General features: G+C 50.6%; 1 protein-coding gene across 1 annotated transcript; it reads left to right on the top strand.

Annotated features, from left to right (window-relative positions):
- The first annotated feature begins 441 nt into the window (after nt 1–441).
- Nucleotides 442–16,908, top strand: NR2E1 (nuclear receptor subfamily 2 group E member 1). Its single transcript, XM_054393119.1, has 9 exons — nt 442–466; nt 6,010–6,155; nt 6,791–6,878; nt 7,378–7,613; nt 8,879–9,025; nt 14,282–14,378; nt 14,767–14,916; nt 15,659–15,764; nt 16,746–16,908. Exons 1-9 carry the CDS (start codon nt 442–444, stop codon nt 16,906–16,908), a joined length of 1,158 nt encoding a protein of 385 aa, XP_054249094.1.
- Nucleotides 16,909–17,094: the final 186 nt, after the last annotated feature.

Raw genomic sequence — 17,094 nt, 5'->3', positions numbered from 1 at the left:
CCTTCCAGGAGCGCGGTGGCGAGCCCACTCGCATCCCCCTGCATCCTCCCGGGGTCCCGAGAGCATCTGCTCACGGAGGGGGGGGCAACGAAAGACCGCCGACTTTGGGTCATTTCGTTGCCTTTTTTTTTTTTTCCTTCTTTTTGCCTTTTTTGCATTTTTTTTTTCTTTTCCTTTACACACCTTCCCCCCATTTCCCCGACCTTGCCACGTCCCCTCAGTGCATCCCCGTCCCTCCGGAGGACATCGTTGGGGAGTGGGGCAGCTGCGAGGATGTGCCGGTCCCAGCGACGGAGCCAGCAGTGAGAGCCACCTGCCCGGCGGAGCAGCCGCACCGGCGGCGGTGGGGGGGGTGGGACACGACGACGGGGGGACACCGCACCCCCTCACCCCGGCACTGACACTTCGCCCCGAGTTTAACGACTCCCGGGGGCTTCGAGCATGAGCAAGCCGGCGGGATCAACAAGTGGGTAATAACGCGGTGGAGGCTTCGAGCATCGGCTGCAGCCTAGACTGAGGAGAGGGAGGTGGAGGGGAGGGAAGAGGAAGGGGGGCTGGGGGTGGTGTTGTGTTTTGGGTTTGCTTTCCCCCTCCCTAGTTAAAAAAAAAAAAAAAATATATATATATATATGTATGTCCATCCGGATAGGCAACGTATGTATAGGCTTGGAGTTGCCCCGGTGGAGTTTGGGCCCGAGGCTCACAACAAGCCGCTCTCCAGCTGCCCAACCCGGCTTTCAGCACAGGAGCCCGGGGTGGGGCAGCGAGTCCCGGGGAAAGGCAACTTCGGTGGCGGGCAGGGGGCTCGTCCCGCCGGGGCACGGGTGGTTGTCTGCGGGTCTCCGGTACTGGGGTGGAGGGAGGAAGATTTGGATTTAAAGGACATTAAGGAATTGAAACGTGCTGCTTTTCTCACGGACTTTATGCAATCTTCTGCGACATAATAATTTCTTTTTAAGAGTTTGAAACTCCGGTCACGGAATCGCGTAAGCAACTCTATTGAAGGAGGATTTAAATGCAATGCTTTGCACACCATTTCCAGTTACAACAAATAATCCTGCAACGAGGAAAGCAGAAACAACTTAAAAGTCACATTTTCCTTAATCCTAAATCCATGCACCTCATAACTGGGGAATTTAAAGCATGACTAACCGCTCTTACAGAATGGCTCAATTCCTATAATCCCAATGGGACTTTTGGAGTTTGTAATATGGATGGAGTCAGTAACAAAGGGGGGGCAAAAATACTCAATCCAATTTAATGTTTGACAAGTGATGGATCGGACAGTTATTTCCTCTGCGCTCCAGCGAGCTCCTAGGGTTGCGGAGCGGCGGGGAAAGAGCGGCAGAGCCGGGAGGGACCCGCCGCGGTACCTGCCACCGGCCGCCCCCCGCCAGGCCCGCGGCCTTCTTGCCTCTGCCTCCATTATTTTGACCCTGGTCCGCCCTTTGTCCGCGGGGGCCGGGAAATCGGGACGCGACGTGGAGGGTGAAGGTCCGCGGCGGTGGGGCCGGCGGACAAGAGGGGGCCGCAGCGTGGAAGTGGCGAGGACCCGGTGTTGTGGCCGGGACGCTGCCGTTTCGGCCTAGGGTGGTTTGACTTCGTCCCCCGTAGGGCTGAGCGCGGCATTTTTCCTCGCTAGTACCCTTCGAAGGGGGAGGGAATATATATATATATAATAGCGGGACGATGGTGGAGGAGGTAAAGGGCGCAGGGGAAGGGGGCAGCAGCAAAAAACCCAAACCTGCGGCGGCTGATGCTCCTTTCCCGCCGGCTACGCTGCTCGAAGTGATCGGTAAAACGAGGGGAACGGGATCGGGCCCCTGGGCAGCTGCGCCGGGACGCTGTAGAGACTCCGGGCAGGTTTCCGAGTGTTGGAGAAGGGGAAGGTGAGGCCGGAGAACCTCGTCCCCAAAGGCCAGCGGAGCTTTTACTGGAGATATTTTGCGGACGAGAAAACCCGTAAGGCTGAACCGCGCCTCCGGCCGCAGCGAGCTGGGCCATCCCCGACACCGCCGCTGCTGTCCCTGCTGGCTCCGACCTCCCCTCCCGACATACCTGGGTCCGCCCGAAAGGGCCCCCCAGGCCTGCCCCGGCCAGGCCCTACGGGTATGTGTACAGGCGGGGACCATTCTCGGCCGGAGCCCGAATGCCACCGGCCTCGGCGGCGCACGCAAAAGCCCGGGCCGTTATCCCGGGGCCTGGGCGCCCACTCCGGGGAGGGAGGGGCGGGGGAGGTGTCCCGGGCAAGGGGTGCTCCGGCCTGGCTTTTCTGCCCACCGGTGGGCGTCCAGAGATGTCAGCGGCGATGTCTGCCTGGGTGGTAACAAGACCCCATCCCGCCGTCCCCCGAGCCCAGACTAACTTCTTTCAACAACCTCTGATGGTAATTACAGTAATCAGGGCTGCCATATATCCTTTAAGCAATTATGACACACAAAAAAAGCCCCCAAGGACCCCCTGTAGTGGGATGTTCAAAACGGTTTCCCAGCTGAACAGAAATTCCATTTTCTTAGCGCTAAACTTCTGAGACGAAGCGGTACCTCGGGGAACCGGAGCGCTTTTAAACAGAGTTAATCAGTTATCTCATGACCCCATGTCAAGCTTACATTTTTCTCTTCCCACCCCCTGCGTTGCCTCTTCCCCGTCTACTTGTTTTATATTTTGCCCTTCACGAAAGTTTTCTCACAACAGCCTCCGTGGAGCGGCGATGGGGGGTTTGGGGCAGGGGGTAAAGAGTGGCCAGGATTGCGGGCGGGCTGCGGGGTGGGGGGGCTCCAGACTCTCCCTCCGCCATGTCCCCCCCTCCCCATCCTCTGCCTCTTCGGGGACCGCGGGGCTGATCGGACCGGCCGCATTGCTCCGATGGTTGGGAGAGTGGTTATTTGGGGTCGGCAAGGCGCTGCAGGTGCTGGGGTCCTGTCGATGGAGTGTGTGGAAGTGTGAGGAATGTATACAACGCGTGTGCGCACGCACAGTGCGGATAGGTAGAGAGATCACGCACAGGATTTTTGTAAAGCGGCTCTCAAACTTCAAATCCGTCTGGGGAAAACTGTGCCGTAAAACTAACCCCAGTTTCTTCCCTCTCCGCCGCCGCTCTTAACACCGACCAAGTCGGCTGGCCACAGGCCGGCGGGAGAAGCGGGGAACCCTATGACCTCCTGGTGTCCCGGGTGGCGGCCCCAGGTTGGGTTCCCCGGCCGAGGGAAGGGGGATCAGAGAGTGGGAGAGGGATGTCCCCAAAACCAGGGTGCGCCGGGACAGGGCGGCGGTGCCGGGCTCCGCACCGGGATGCACCAGCGCGGCACGTACCGCTCCAGTGTCTCTCCCCCCACCCCCAGCCTGCCCCTCCTCCTCCTCCTTTGTGTGCGTGCGTGTGGACCCTCTCTCTCCCCGTGGATGCTAAGGGCTGGAGAGGGAAGTCGAGCGCTTTCCCCCGTTGGCATTGTGCGATATCCGAATTCCCATGCTACACTTTTTGACGGGTCACTGGTGCCCCAATAGGCAGGTGGCAAGGAGGGCTTGTAATTACACACTCCCAGAAACCGTGCCTTGGCCCCAGCCCTCCTCACGGGCGCCTACCTGCAGCTCCAAAGCCGCGGCGAGCTCGCAGGCAGTGAGGCGGGGGCGGAGGGGGGCTTCCTTCAGCTGCGCTCCTTATTAATTGCGCAAAAGTTTTCTATTCTTTAACCTCTTTCCCTCCCTCCCACCTTCCTTCCCTCCACCGCCCCTCCCTCTCGCAGTCCCTAACCTAATCCCCCGTCCTTCTCGCCGTGTTGTGTATAGCAGCTGTCGGGTTTCATTTAGGGGAGAAGCTGGCAGCTTGTGCTCATTGGAGGCAGTCAAACGAGTTTCAATGGGCAAAATCATTAAGTTAACACTTTATCTAATGTGTCTATTGTCTGCCAGCAGGCATTGTCTTAGAGCCTTAGCATAGACATGTCTCGGAATCCTAAATTCTCTAGGGAGAGAAAGGAGCCCCTGTGGCCTGTTTCCATTTCTCCCCCACGCAACCCCAGCACCGCACTGCACCGCATGCTGCCGCCTTCCCCTTCCAGTCCTCATTGCCACCTGCAGCCGGGGCTCTCCCTGAAACACTTTCAAACAAAGATAGGGGCCCTTGGAGTTTGGAGACTAAGGTTTAGTGAGAGGAACTGAATCTTCAACTGAAGTTCTGGTAGGAAGGAAGGAAGAAGGCTGTTTGAGGGAGAAGAGAGAAGAGGGGAAAAGGGAAGGGAAGGGAAGGGAAGGGAAGGGAAGGGAAGGGAAGGGAAGGGAAGGGAAGGGAAGGGAAGGGAAGGGAAGGGAAGGGAAGGGAAGGGAAGGGAAGGGAAGGGAAGGGAAGGGAAGGGAAGGGAAGGGAAGGGAAGGGAAGGGAAGGGAAGGGAAGGGAAGGGAAGGGAAGGGAAGGGAAGGGAAGGGAAGGGAAGGGAAGGGAAGGGAAGAAAGGAGAAGGGAAGGAAGGAAGAAGAGAAGAGAAGAGAAGAGAAGAGAAGAGAAGAGAAGAGAAGAGAAGAGAAGAGAAGAGAAGAGAAGAGAAGAGAAGAGAAGAGAAGAGAAGAGAAGAGAAGAGAAGAGAAGAGAAGAGAAGAGAAGAGAAGAGAAGAGAAGAGAAGAGAAGAGAAGAGAAGAGAAGAGAAGAGAAGAGAAGAGAAGAGAAGAGGAGAAGAGAAGGAGAAGAAGGGGAAGAGGAAGAGGAAGAGAAGGAGAAGAGGAAGAGGAAGAGAAGGAGAAGAGGAAGAGAAGGAGAAGAGAAATGGAAAAAAGAAGAGAAGAGAAGAGAAGAGAAGAGAAGAGAAGAGAAGAGAAGAGAAGAGAAGAGAAGAGAAAAGAGAAAAGAGAAGAGAAGAGAAGAGAAGAGAAGAGAAGAGAAGAGAAGAGAAGAGAAGAGAAGAGAAGAGAAGAGAAGAGAAGAGAAGAGAAGAGAAGAGAAGAGAAGGAGAAGAAGGGGAAGAGGAAGAGGAAGAGGAAGAGGAAGAGGAAGAGGAAGAGGAAGAGGAAGAGGAAGAGGAAGAGGAAGAGAAGGAGAAGAGAAGGAAAAGAGGAAGAGAAGGAGAAGAGAAATGGAAAAAAGAGAAGAGAAGAGAAGAGAAGAGAAGGAAAATTTAAAAAGGGAATACAAAGACGGGAAAGGTGAAAAAAGGAAAAAGAAAAAGGTGAAAAAGAGAAAGAAAAAGGAAAAGAAAAAGACGAAAAAGAAAAAAAAAGATGAAAAAGAGAAAGAAAAAGAAAAAGGAAAAGACGAAAAAGAAAAAAAGATGAAAAAGAGAAAAGATAAAAACCCAAACAGGCAGAATCTGAGCGGGGTTTTGGCGGGTTCCTTGCACCGGGCTGCAATAATCTGTACGAGTTTTTACACCAGCCCCAGAGCTTTGGCAATTGCAGGCAAAGCCAGGCAGTGCCCGGCGGAGCAGGGACCGCGGGCAAGGCGGGGTGGAGTGGCGCGGAGAGAAGGTCGCTGCCTGCAGCCGCGTCCGCGCACACAGGTCAGGAGGAAAGTTCTGCGGCGGGTTTTGGGGTAAAGAAAATAGCACGTCTGGTCTGCAGCAGGAGCCAGCCGCCTTTTGCTGGGGTTGCTAGGGGGGAGAGGAGGTTACTTGGCTTCCCGGTCATTTTATTATGTTTTGGTTTATTCTGTGATTCGGTCTCCTAACTGCCCGGGGAAAGGGCCGTCCTCTACTGAGCGCCAGAAAGCAAAAGAAACGCCCCCCTCCCTCCCCTAAACACCCCCACCCCCTCTGCATCCCCACTTCTAGCAGGCAAGTCTGCTGCTCCCGCTGCTGTAATCTTCCCTTCCAAAATGGGTCTTGGCGATTATAGAAGATCCAAATAAACGTAGCGGGGCATGAATAATGCTCATTGTCGAAAACTGACACTTGCTCAAGGAAAAGAAAGTTGGCTATAAAATCACTTCATTATTTGCTTGTACTGCGGCTCTAGGGCTAATCCCTCTGGAGGTCAGATTGCTGAGCGCTCGCTCTCTCTCTTTCCCCCCCTCTTTGCTTTCAGGTCGCATTTTAGACATCCCTTGCAAAGTGTGTGGGGACCGCAGCTCCGGGAAGCACTATGGGGTTTACGCCTGCGATGGGTGCTCGGGATTTTTCAAGCGGAGCATCAGGAGGAATAGGACCTATGTTTGCAAATCGGGAAACCAGGTACTGGCTGCAGCGCGGTGCCCCCGCCGCCTGCACCTTTGATCCTGCACCTCCCCCGGCTCCCCTGTAGCCCCCCTCAGCACGCACCAAATCCTCCCTTCCCAGGGGTTCCTGGGCCGAGGCTGGGGTCCCAACACGTCCCCCTGCCCTGGGCCGGGCAGCAACAGCCCACTGGGGAGTGTAGAGGTATGCGCAAGGAGGGAGCCGGGATAGCTAATTGCAGGAGGAAAGAGAGGGGCAGCTCCTCGGTGAGTAATGATCCACAGCTGGCCGATGGGCAGCCGAGATCATTCTCACCTAGGCGGGGCTGATTTTCCCCCTTCCCACCGAACTCAGTTCCATCCGTGGACCATCGCTCGGGGGGATGCGGAGATGGGGAACCCGGAGGGGGGCACAAGGGACCGGGGCGACCCGAGGGGTAGGCGCCGCAGTCGCTGTCTCGGGTGCTGAAGGTGGCACGGCCTGGCATGGCACGGCATAGCACGGCCGTCTGCGGGGCCAAACACCCCGGCACGGCCTTGCCCTGCACACTCAGGAGCGACCCCTCCGCGCCTCCTGCCGCCGCGGGGAGGGCTCCGTGTGCAGGTGGGCGAGGACGCGGCTCCCCTCGGCCGACGCTGGCTGTGTGGTTGCAGGGAGGCTGCCCGGTGGACAAGACGCACAGGAACCAGTGCCGGGCCTGCCGCCTGAAGAAGTGCCTGGAGGTCAACATGAACAAAGACGGTACCCGCTCCCCCCTTCCCGGGACCGGGCCCTGCTCTGAACTGGGGAGTGGGGTGTGCCCCCGTCCCCCCAGCCCGGGCCCCTAATGACCGCATCTTCCCCTGGCAGCTTCACCCATTTGTCCCCAGACACCTCTTGGGTGAGTGGCACAAAACTGTGGGGAGGGAATCATAGAATCATTTTGGTTGGAAAAGACCTTTAAGATCAAGTCCAAGCATCAACCCAGTGCCACCATGCCCACTAAACCATGTCCCCAAGTGCCATGTCTAAATGTTCTTTGAACACCTCCAGTGATAGTGACTCCACCACCTCCCTGGGCAGCCTGCTCCAATGCCTGACCACCCTTCCAGTAAAGAATTTTTTCTCAATATCCAACCTAAACCTTCTGTGGCAAAACTGGAGGCTAGGAAGCCCAGCCTAGCCCAGCCCAGCAGCATGGGGTACCCAGTGCAGGACCCTGCAGTGACCCCCTTGCCTCTCTCTCCTTGATGCCCCACAGCAGTGCAGCACGAGCGGGGTCCCCGGACGTCGACGATACGGAAGCAGGTGGCCCTCTACTTCCGTGGGCACAAGGAGGAGAGTGGCAGTACCCCACACTTCCCTGCCACCGCCCTGCCAGCACCTGCCTTCTTCACCGCCGTCTCTCAGCTGGAGACCCACAGCCTGGAGCTGGCTGCTGTCACCAGCACCCCAGAGAGGCAGGCTCTGGTGGGCCTGGCACAGCCTACCCCAAAGGTCAGCCACTGCTCTGGTCACTGGTGGGCCTGTGGACTTTGCTGCTGAGGTGCCCACAACCTGCCCCGGGTTAGACGTGGCAAAGAGCAAGGCTTGAGGCCTTGCTGGTTGTGGTGAGGTCTCTTTTGTTATATTCCTAAAAGCTCTGAAGATACAAAGGAGTAAGAGGCCCGCTGCAGAAGTGATTTGCAGGACTGACTGATAAACTGCTCTGTACAAACCCTGCCTTTCCTACATCCTTACACTCTCCTGCCTGGAGACCACCCACAAGTAAATTTTAAACCTTGTTTCATGAGGTTGAGCTGCAATCACTTAGTTTTCTTCAGCAAAATGACCATAGTGGTGTAGTCCAGACTAGTACTGTACTGACCAAAGCCTGCAGCTTGTCCACACAGACACAAACTTGTCTAGGCTGGCTCTGTGCTTCTTGGCTGTGACATTTCATAAGCAGCTCAGTGGACTCACTGCTGTGGCCTCAGCTGCACAGGAGTTAGTCAGAAGGTGATACTTTCATTAACCCTTTTGAAATGGCATCTTGTGTATTTACAGCACCTAGAAAATCAAAGAAGAGGGAACATCAATAGTTCTTCATTCCCAGAGCTGGTAGCATGGGAGAATCTATCATGAACATGACAACAACATAGAGCTTTATATTATAATTTTGGAAATTACTGAATCAGAAATAATTTAGGAAGAAAACACAGCAGATGCTTGAATACCTAACATAATTCTGACCCTACACACCCTTTAGGTAGCTGTGCTTAGCTCTACACATCTGCTTGCAGCCTGCTGCAGTCAGGAAGCTGGATGAAGGTTAAGGCTGGATGAAGGTTAAGGCTGGATGAAGCTTAAGGCTGAATAAGTGCTGACTGCTTTGCTGAGCAAGGCTGGAATGCTAAACCAGCTTCTGAAGCTCAGGTTACAAATCATAAGTTCTTAATCAAACTTATATTCTTCTAACTCTGCTACTAGTGGACAACACTGCATTTTGATACTTTTTTCCCCCCCTTGCTGTAACAATTTCGTTTTCCCTTCGATCTCCCCTGGAGAATTGTTGCCTGTAGTGTAGTTTCCCCACGGGAATGAGCAGCAGAAAACAGTTGGGAGTGAGCCCACTGAAAGCAATGCCCTCTGCTTGCAGAAAAAGAGAGTGCACATGGTACTGGGCAAGAGCAGGGTGCACTGAATGGAAGCTGCAGGAGAGGAAGATGAGGCTGCCTTGGTAGCATTGTATGAAGCTGCTTTGTTTTCTTTTTTGACATTAGTACCCACATGAAGTCAACGGCACCCCTATGTATCTCTACGAAGTGGCCACTGAATCCGTCTGTGAGTCAGCAGCCAGGCTTCTGTTCATGAGCATCAAGTGGGCCAAGAGTGTCCCAGCCTTCTCCACTTTGTCCTTGCAAGATCAGGTAAGGCACCTGTAGTGGGAGTGGCACCAGCATGGTCTGCCTGTTAAAGAAAGCTCAGAGTTCAGATTGAGTCCTGCACCTTTAACCGTAGTGGATTTCAACAGTTCTGAAGTTCAGAGCAGTTCTGCTTGTCTAGTTGTGGGACAGCTATAAAATGGGGAACAGCATCTTACTCTGCTATTTTGAGATGAGAAGTGCTTAGTTAAGCATATGGCCTAAGGATATGACTAAGGTGATTTCTAAAGATCCTCTCCTCTCCTCTCCTCTCCTCTCCTCTCCTCTCCTCTCCTCTCCTCTCCTCTCCTCTCCTCTCCTCTCCTCTCCTCTCCTCTCCTCTCCTCTCCTCTCCTCTCCTCTCCTCTCCTCTCCTCTCCTCTCCTCTCCTCTCCTCTCCTCTCCTCTCCTCTCCTCTCCTCTCCTCTCCTCTCCTCTCCTCTCCTCCCCCTCCCCTCCCCTCCCCTCCCCTCCCCTCCCCTCCCCTCCCCTCCCCCCCCTCCCCTCCCCCCCTCCCCTCCCCTCCCCCCTCCCCTCCCCTCCCCTCCCCCCTCCCCTCCCCTCCCCCCCCTCCCCTCCCCTCCCCTCCCCTCCCCTCCCCTCCCCTCCCCTCCCTCCCCTCCCCTCCCCCCCTCCCCTCCCCTCCCCTCCCCTCCCCTCCCCTCCCCTCCCCTCCCCTCCCCTCCCCTCCCCTCCCCTCCCCTCCCCTCCCCTCCCCTCCCCTCCCCTCCCCTCCCTCCCCTCCCCTCCCCTCCCCTCCCCTCCCTCTCCCCTCCCCTCCCCTCCCCTCCCCTCCCCTCCCCTCCCCTCCCCCCCTCCCCTCCCCTCCCCTCCCCTCCCTCCCCTCCCCTCCCCTCCCCTCCCCTCCCCTCCCTCCTCCTCTCCTCTCCTCTCCTCTCCTCTCCTCTCCTCTCCTCTCCTCTCCTCTCCTCTCCTCTCCTCTCCTCTCCTCTCCTCTCCTCTCCTCTCCTCTCCTCTCCTCTCCTCTCCTCTCCTCTCCTCTCCTCTCCTCTCTCCTCTCCTCTCCTTTTCCCCCTCTCCTGTTTACATAACATTTTTTCCTTATTTATGTTGGCTTCAGTGAACCTACAATCATATCAGTATGGTGGAAGCAGAATTTGGCCAGCCCCCAATATTTTTCACCATTAATTAAAATATTTCCTAATTGGTCTTATTTCCCTCTATAACAATTTGCCTTTGCATCAAGGGACTCATATATGAACCATACAAGCTGAAACAATTTCTTAATGACTTGATTCTTGATGAGGACTCGGTATGCTTTGTATAATGCACTAATTTAAGGGGAAAAAAAAGGTAACCAGATAATTCTAAAATGGAAGGGGGGAAATCCATGCAAATCATGAAAGATGTCTAATACTTGGATATGATAGAGCTAATTTCTCAGAATAGCAACTAGAAATGTTGTGCCTTAGATGCTACACAGCAGTCATCAGAGGAACTAATTCTTTTACTAATTCTTTTCCATGGATGCATGTTGCAAGTGTTGATATACAAATACATATTTAGAACTGAAAGAGCTTCTTAGGCAACCAGTAGTGCTTCCTACCTAAAGGTAAATCACCATGCTCACAACGTGAGATAAAGCTAAGCTATGCTGCAATGTTCCTTTTGCAGCACCAGATCCACATTTTGAAATCCTTGCTGTGAAATTAGGCAAATGGGGGATGCTGCTTGGCTCGGGCTGCAGCACTGAGGGAGCAATGAGATAGGGCTGGCAGGCTGCACAAGCTGGCAGGCAGACAGCAGTTCCAGTGGGGCATGCATGCTGCTCTCTCATGTTGTCTTCTGCAGCCACTACTTCTGTGAAGCACCAGGTCTCTCATACTGAGCAACCAAAGGAGCAGGTCCAAATGTTAGGGCTGAGCAGCAAGTTCAGCACACAAGAAGAGGCTGGGTCCATCTCTAGACCAATGATGCCCACAGGAGGCTCCTTAGGTGAAGGCTTTATGTGATAGAATATGGATGCATTTCCCACAAGGTCATCTCTGCTAGAGTGCAGACAGGGGAACAGCAGGATGTGGGAGCAAGGGAAGTCTCCACTGCATGTGACCAAGCATGTCTCAAACAGCCAGGCCTGCTTATCTGCCACAGACAGCAGACTCTTCTCTTTATCTTTAAATATCTTGCACTCTCATATTAGGGCCTAATGTTGAATTACATAGTAAAATCCCAGCCTCTCCTTAACACCGCCTTGACTTGCTGTACCTCATGGCAAACCAGCTTCCTCAAAACTCAGAGATGCTCAGCTCTAAAGCTTTGACCTGGGCTTCCTTCTGCATGGTTCCCATCATACTCAGGAGAGCTGGAGAAGAAAAAACTCTGACTGTCATCACCTTATTTAATGAATAATCAGACAGTTGGTTTTTAGAATAGTGCCACTGCATGACTTCATTTGACAATGGCCCAGCTGTAAATGTCTGCATTTCTCTTTTTGCATCCCTGACATGTGCTCAAGGAGAGTCTAAATCATTTTCCTGGATACTGCTTTTATTTGTGGCCTTCCAAAAAGGAAGGCTTTCCAGGACTCTGTGAGAGTTTCATCTGGAAGACAAGGAAATAAGTAGAAAGCAATTTGCTGACAAAACACAGTTCTGAAGATTGCTGTGTCACTGGCTGTGTCCCTTCCTTGGCTCCATACAGCTAACCCCATCATGGACTGGAAGCCATGCAACAAAAATGTCACACTTTGAGTTCTGCTGGCCTGTACACCTGCCCACCTTGTCTGTAAGATAGGCTGGCCCAGTGCAGGTTACTGACAAAAGGTCATACTTACAGACTGGGGCTGGGAAGCTAAAAAACAGTCCTTCAGGAAGCCTGATAATTTTTGTTTCTTTGAAGGAGGGCTGAGTGTGACTTCAGCATGAATTATTTTAATTGGTGAGTTTACAGACTTATGCATAAGCATGAAGAAAGCTTCATCTATTGGAATAGTCTCTTATTTCTGAAGTGTTCTGACTTTAAAGACTTAGTGAGAAAGAACATATGAAATTGATATCTTCCAGGAACCACCATTCATTACCATTGTATCTGCATGAATGAATGACAAAAAAAAAAAAAAAGTTTGACAAAAGCAAATGAAAGGCTGGTGAATCATTTCCTATGTCCTACAGAAACCTGCACATTCATCAGGCAGGATTATCAGAGGAGGGGCTGGGTTCACAGGCTGGAGCAGTTAGCAGACTTGCAAGCAGGTTCAGCTACTCTCAGAACAGAGCTGGCATGGTCATCACACCCTGGACACCCCCTTCCTATTTCATACAATAATCTGGGCAGCTTCCAGTACTGTAAAATCCAGTGTCATTATTTCAAACAGAAACACTTTCCTGTCACAATTTCCTTAGGTTATGTAGAAGTTCTGCTGAGCTCATATCTGGACATAAGCCTGCAGTGACAAGCTGGGAGCAGAGGCTCTGAGAGCTCCTCCTCCCATTCTGATCAGGACAGGGTGGTTTCAAACTCACAGTACTGGTAAGAGTTAGCACACAGATGAAGGATTTACTTTTACTGCATTCTTTGTGTATTATCTATTAGTTTCACATATCTAAGGGAATCACAGAATGATAGGGGCTGGAAAGGACCTCTGGAGACCATCCAGACCATTGTCGTTCTAGAGCAGGTTCACCCAGGCTAGATTGCACAGGATCACATCCAGGCAGTTTTTGAATGACTCCAGAGAGAGACTCCACCACCTCTCTGGGCAGCCTGTTCCATAGATGCCCTCAAGACCAAACATCCCTGTTCTGGACTTGGTAGTCTGCATTACCAGAAGTCTTCTCTTCAGTGCTCCACCACCCTCAGAATAAAGAAGTCCTTCCTCATGTTTAGATGTTCAAGTCTGTGCCTGTTACCTCTTGTTCTGACACCCACCCTTTAGGTATTTCTAAGCATTAAGATCCCTGCTCAGTCTTCTCCAGGCTAAAAAGCCCCAAGCCCCTCAGTCTTTCTTCATAAGAAGAATCATCATCTCTGTAGCCCTTTGTTGGGTCCTCTCAAGCAGTTCCCTCTCCTTCTTGAACTGGGAATCACAGAACTGGACACAGTACTCCAGATGAGGCCTCACCAGAACTAAAATGTTCTCCTTCCTATTTTCCTAGGAATCTAAACTGCTGATACTTTCAGAGACCATAGCAATATTAACCCTTGTGGTTTGGTTTTAGTTGTTTGGGTTTTTTTCCTGCTTGATTTTTGGACAATCTCTTTCACTGCATGGAGCCACCAGATGACACCTTTTGAGGCCACTGCAGTTCTCAGCCCCCAAATCTCTCTCAGCCTCTTGAGAGAGATTAGAGCCCAGCAATGCGTGTGTACCACAGCATACCTCTGAATGAACTGGGGACCCTCCAGACCTCTCTTAAGACTCATTGGTCTAGGCCAACAGTCCATAGATGTCCTCAAGACTAAACATCTCTCTTGTGGCTTTGCTAGTCTGCATTACCAGCAGTCTTGTCTCTTCCCCAGATGCACCACTGCCTCTCCACGGAAACCAAAGGCATTGCCTCCAAACAGAGACAAACACCTCCTCCATACACCCAGGGGATGTAGAAAACCTGCAGGGAACTACTGGTGCTGCCAGCATAGGTGCTTCTGTTCTCTGAAACAGCTCTTAGTGCCTGGAATTTCTGAGGGATTTTAAGCAAAAAGCAGAAAAAGAGTTGCCCTGGAGCAGATGCTGTGCTTGAAAGAGCTAAATTCTTGCTTAGTAAGGAAGGGTTAAAGCTATGTTTGTGCTCCAAAGCAGTGCTCCTTACAGAGTGAGGCCATTTCAGGTCTTGTCCAGGCTTTTCTTCATAAATCCTACCTTCCCAAGGGAAAGGAGGGTAATCCCTAGGGAACCATAGGAGAGCACTCTCTCAGCTTGTCCTAGGACAGATCTGTGTGCTAAGGGAGAAAGGAGAGAGCTCACTCTGTGCAGTGTTGCTTCTGAGTGCAAGCTCCCTGGGGCAGGAGTTCTCATTCTCTATTTCCCCTGCCTTTTGGTCCACCACAAGGTGCACAGAGAGCCAACCCCCAGTGTTTTTCTACAATGCCACAGACTTTAATTTCTAGACACCTTCTCAAATGAAAAAAAAAAGAACAACCAAAAAACCAAAAGCTAGGAGATGAGCTAAGGGATGCTGTGGGGGAAACACCATGACAGGCATTTAAAGCAGTTTTTAAAATAACAAGAAATTTACATATTTAAATTGTTTATAAATCTATAAATTATACACTATGTTATATTGTACATCTATTGTATGACAGCTGATGCTTTTGGAAGATGCTTGGAGAGAACTGTTTGTTCTAGGAATAGCACAATGGGCCATTCCAGTTGATGCTAACACTCTACTGGCTGTATCTGGTAAGAATTGCACCATTTAATGACTTTGTTACAAAAATTACCATAAAAATACATTACTGAAAAAAAAGAACAACATGTAAAGAATAACAAATCTCTGCTGAACAATAGAGCATACCTGTCATTTATAAATCTATATTTAAATGCAAATAATGTTGTTTTGTTGTATTCATGACTGCTTGCATTGTCATTTAAATGCAAATTACTGTGTTTGTTATCATCCAAGAGAAGATTTTATATTAACTTTCTCACAATATAGTCAGTTTACATGGAACCAGATAGACAAAGTGTGACAATAGAGTGGATACTGATACAGAGGATTTTGTCAGAAATCAATGTAAAATAAAGCAGATGCCTTTAATATGATTTATTTCATCTGGTTCTGTTTCAGGCATGAACGGTGACAATACAGACTCTCAGAAGCTGAATAAAATCATTTCAGAAATACAGGCTTTGCAGGAGGTTGTGGCTAGATTTAGACAACTTCGGCTAGATGCTACTGAATTTGCCTGTCTCAAATGCATTGTCACTTTTAAAGCTGGTAAGCAGGGAGAAACTCTTGCTCCCCTGACCTGAGATCTATCAGGTTGCTACTTTAAAGCAAAAAAAAAAAAAAAAAAGCTGGTTTAAAGCAGACATAGTTTTATATCATCCAACAGTTTTCCTGGTTATTTAATTCCCATAGCCAGTATTGCATTTTGAAAGGCTGAGATCTATGAGGCTGCTGCTTTAAAGCAGACATAGCCTTATATCATCTGACAGGTTTCCTGCTTATTTCATTCCCATAGTCAGTATTGCATTTTGAAAGGCTGAGAACTATAAAGTTGCTTCTTTAAATCAAAAAATGATGTTTTAAAGCATAGTTTTATATCATCCAGCAGGTCTCCTGGTTATTTCATTCCCATGGCCAGTATTGCATTTTGAAAGACTGAGAACTGTAAGGTTGCTTCTTTAAAGCAAAAAATTATGTTTTAAAGCATAGCTTTATATCATCTAACAGGTTTCCTGCTTATTTCATTCCTACAGTCATCACTGCATTTTGAAAGACTGAGAACTATAAGGTTGCTTCTTTAAAGCAAAAAATTATGTTTTCAAGCATAGCTCTGTATCGTCCAACAGGTCTCCTGCTTATTTTATTCCCACAGTCAGCACTGCATTTTGAAAGGCTGACAGTGGAGTGCTGGGGAACTAAAGGGTACATTCAATTTCCGTTGATAGCATTAGCTGAACTGTTTTGACCCACCTAAGAGTCAAGCTGAACTAGTAACTGGTCTGCTTTCCAGTGCCTACACACAGTGGCTCTGAACTGAGGAGTTTCCGAAACGCTGCTGCCATCGCAGCCCTGCAGGATGAAGCCCAGCTCACTCTGAACAGCTACATTCATACCAGGTGAGTGCTGTCTTCTCTCACTCCTTCTTGCTGATGCAGGGGTAAAATCCTGCTCTCATGGTAGTAAGTGCCCATGGGACCCAGACAGCAAGGAGACACTGGCTGTCAGCCTGTTGGGATTTGGCATTTCCTGATAGAACATTATCATAGAAAGGGTTGGAAAAGACCTTAAGGGTATCAAGGCCAATGCTCAGTCCACCACTGAACAATGTCCCTCAGCATCACGTCTATCTGTCTTTTAAATACCTCCAGGGATGGTGACTCCATCACTTCCCTGGGGAGTCTGTTCCAGGGCTTAACAACCCTCTCAGTGAAGAAATTTTTCTTCGGTGCTGCTATGGGGGAACTTCAAATGATTCTCTTTCTGCATTGGTGCTGCTCTGAAGGAATAGGACAGACTGAAAGAGTTGGGGCTGTTCAGTCTGGAGAAGGCTCTGAGGTGACCTTATTGTGGCCTTTCAATATCTGCAGGGGGCCTACAAGAAAGCTGGGGAGGAACTTTTTAGGATATCAGGTAGTGACAGGACTAGGGGGAATGGAATAAAGCTGGAAGTGGGGAGATTCAGGCTGGAAGTGAGGAAGAAGTTCTTTCCCATGAGAGTGGTGAGAGCCTGGAATGGGTTGTCCAGGGAGGTGGTTGGGGCCCCATCCCTGGAGGTGTTTAAGGCCAGGCTGGATGAGGCTCTGGCAGCCTGATCTAGTGTGAGGTGTCCCTGCCCATGGCAGGGGGGTTGGAACTGGATGATCCGTGTGGTCCCTTCCAACCCTGACTGATTCCAGGATTCTATGAATAAACAAAGGAGCTAATCAAAACTGAGAGACATTAGTCTACATTCTGCTAAGCTCCCTTAGGAGAGCACAGGTAGCAGTCACTTGTAGAATTTGTTGAAGATTGGTGTTTGCTGTAAAGTGAAATACTTTCTTCGGGGAAAAAACCCACAAAAAACCAACTTCAACAACACTTCTCTCTCCCTCTCCCAGGTACCCCACACAACCCTGTCGTTTTGGAAAGCTTTTACTGCTTCTACCAGCTTTACGTTCAATTAGTCCATCTACGATAGAAGAAGTGTTCTTCAAAAAGACCATTGGGAATGTACCAATCACAAGACTGCTTTCAGACATGTACAAATCCAGTGACATATAAAATGACCTTCAGATAAAGAACCAGGATGGACAGTTTTGAGAAGAACTTTGACCTATCGAGAATAAGCCTCAACTAACAAAAGTCTACAGGAAGCATAAGCCTGGGAATGTTTACCCTTTAAACTCATTGACAAAAAAAAAAATATATATCCCAGTAGATATGATTCTGCTGCTTTGAACAGAGTGA

The sequence above is a fragment of the Indicator indicator genome, chromosome 27 (assembly GCF_027791375.1).
Source record: "Indicator indicator isolate 239-I01 chromosome 27, UM_Iind_1.1, whole genome shotgun sequence".
Taxonomy (NCBI): domain Eukaryota; kingdom Metazoa; phylum Chordata; class Aves; order Piciformes; family Indicatoridae; genus Indicator; species Indicator indicator.
Note: the sequence above shows the minus strand (reverse complement) of the source record. Positions and strands in the feature narration are given on the sequence as shown.

Excerpts from the sequence above, each read along its gene's own strand:
- NR2E1 (XM_054393119.1), top strand. The coding sequence starts at position 442 with ATGAGCAAGCCGGCGGGATCAACAA. Across the intron at positions 6,156-6,790 it reads TTTGCAAATCGGGAAACCAG|GGAGGCTGCCCGGTGGACAA; the intron begins GTACTGGCTGCA and ends GTGTGGTTGCAG. Across the intron at positions 7,614-8,878 it reads TGGCACAGCCTACCCCAAAG|TACCCACATGAAGTCAACGG; the intron begins GTCAGCCACTGC and ends TTTTGACATTAG.